Source organism: Cystoisospora suis (assembly GCF_002600585.1).
Source record: "Cystoisospora suis strain Wien I chromosome Unknown contig_6211, whole genome shotgun sequence".
Lineage (NCBI taxonomy): Eukaryota > Apicomplexa > Conoidasida > Eucoccidiorida > Sarcocystidae > Cystoisospora > Cystoisospora suis.
The window spans coordinates 1-1,768 of record NW_027159000.1 but is presented as its reverse complement, the minus strand read 5'-3'; the positions used below and the strand labels follow the sequence as shown (position 1 = coordinate 1,768).

Below are 1,768 nucleotides of genomic sequence, written 5' to 3'. Positions count from 1 at the left end.
AAGAAAGAAAGATAAAGAAAGAACGATAAAGAAAGAGATGAAAAGAGAGGTCGGAGAATCACAGGAGAAGGTAGAGAAAGAAAGACTTTGAAAGAGAAGACTACGACCGTCAATAGGCTTTGAGCCGCCGCGAAACTCCCCAAACTCAAGAATGAAGAGAGACAGAGACAGAGAGAGATGGAAAGAAACAAGATCAAAGAAAGATTAAAGGAAGATAGATGATGATAAGTCATAGACAAATAGATAGTGAGACAAAACAGAGATAGATATATAGATAGATAGATGGATGAAATAGATAGACAGATAGATAAAGAAGATAACCTCTCTCAAACTACACATGAAGAGGCGTCGACCCACTTTAGACTATTAAGACCATAGACCCCTTTCCACATGAAAGTTTCGACATCTCTATGTATAGAGAGAGATATATCTAGATATACGACTTAGACAGGAAGAGGCTATATCCCAGACGATAGATAAATTGAAGATAGATTAAAGATAAATAGATAGATAGATGAATGTATGTAGAAGAGTATTGAACGACTGAGTATGAAGTGTGAGAGAGAGAGAGAGAGGGAGAAAGACAGAGAGAGAGAGAGAGAGGGAGAAAGAGAGAGAGAGAGGGAGAAAGAGAGAGAGGGAGAAAGAGAGAGAGGGAGAAAGAGAAGTCTACAGAGGTAATTTCTCAGGAGGGAAGTTCTTCTTCTTACTCATGATCCACTTCGTTGCCAGTCTGACTTGGAGAAGATGAAGACGGAGAGAGAGAAGAAGAAGAAGAGTTGTCTTGTTCTCTTCTTTGATCTTTCTCTCGGCCGGCTTGGTCGGTCTGTTGTGTACGAGTAGACGAAGAGGATGAGAGAGAAGGAGAGAAAGAAGAAGAAGGAAATTTCTCTGTCGCTTTTACATCTCCTGGCCTCGTTTCTCCTCCTTCTCCTCCAACTGTCCTTCTTTCTTCTTTTTCTTTTTGTTCGCGGTTATCTTCGGTTCGACTTTTCTTCTGTAAATTTGGTGGCTTTGCTTCTTCTTCTTCTTCTTCTTTTGGATCTCTGCAGCACCTCCCAGCGTCAGCAGGAGGAGAGGAAGAGACAGACATCGCACTCTTCGAGTCGTCTCCTCTTTCTTGCTTCGCCCTAAGAGTATCTGAAGAAGAAGAAGCAGGAGAGGCGGATGAAGAGGAAGAAGGAGAGGCAGATGAAGAGGAAGAAGAAGGAGACGTTTTGTCTCTCTGCGGACTGCGTGGTGGCTGAGAATGAGACGTGGAAGGATGCGAAAGAGAAGAAGAAGATCTTGACGAGGGTAGCGAAGAAGAAGACAAGCCAGAAGTAGCGCTTGTAGTATTCCCAGGGAGGTAAGAGCTTGTGCTTGTAGATGACCTTGTATCAGTAGGACTCCCATTCGTATCATGACTTGAGAGACACACAGCCTCAGAAGTAGAGGGCTTCTGCTGCTCTTCCAGAAGAGGAGTGACAATTCTTGTATTAGTGCTGAAATTCTCCGTATTCTTATTATTCTGCTTGCTATCATAAGAGAAAGAAGAAGAAGAAGGAGAGCGACTACTACTCGTACAGGTAGTAGTAGAGGTAGAGTCGCTACTACTCCTCCTCCTAGTGCTGTCAGTAGTACTTCTACTATTACTATTCTGGCTGCTATTAATATTAATACTACTACTAATACTACTAATACTATCACTCCTCCTCCTACTCCTATAGCTAGTACTAGTACTATTAGTTGTATGAGAATAATAATGACTACTACTACCACTACTACT

General features: G+C 42.1%; 1 protein-coding gene across 1 annotated transcript; it reads right to left on the bottom strand.

Moving 5' to 3' along the window:
- Positions 1 to 712: 712 nt before the first annotated feature.
- Positions 713 to 1,765, bottom strand: CSUI_009866 (uncharacterized protein; the record flags this gene model as incomplete). Its single annotated transcript, XM_068069975.1, has 1 exon — positions 713 to 1,765. A coding segment is annotated over one exon (1,053 nt), but the record flags the coding sequence as incomplete, so codon positions are not given.
- Positions 1,766 to 1,768: the final 3 nt, after the last annotated feature.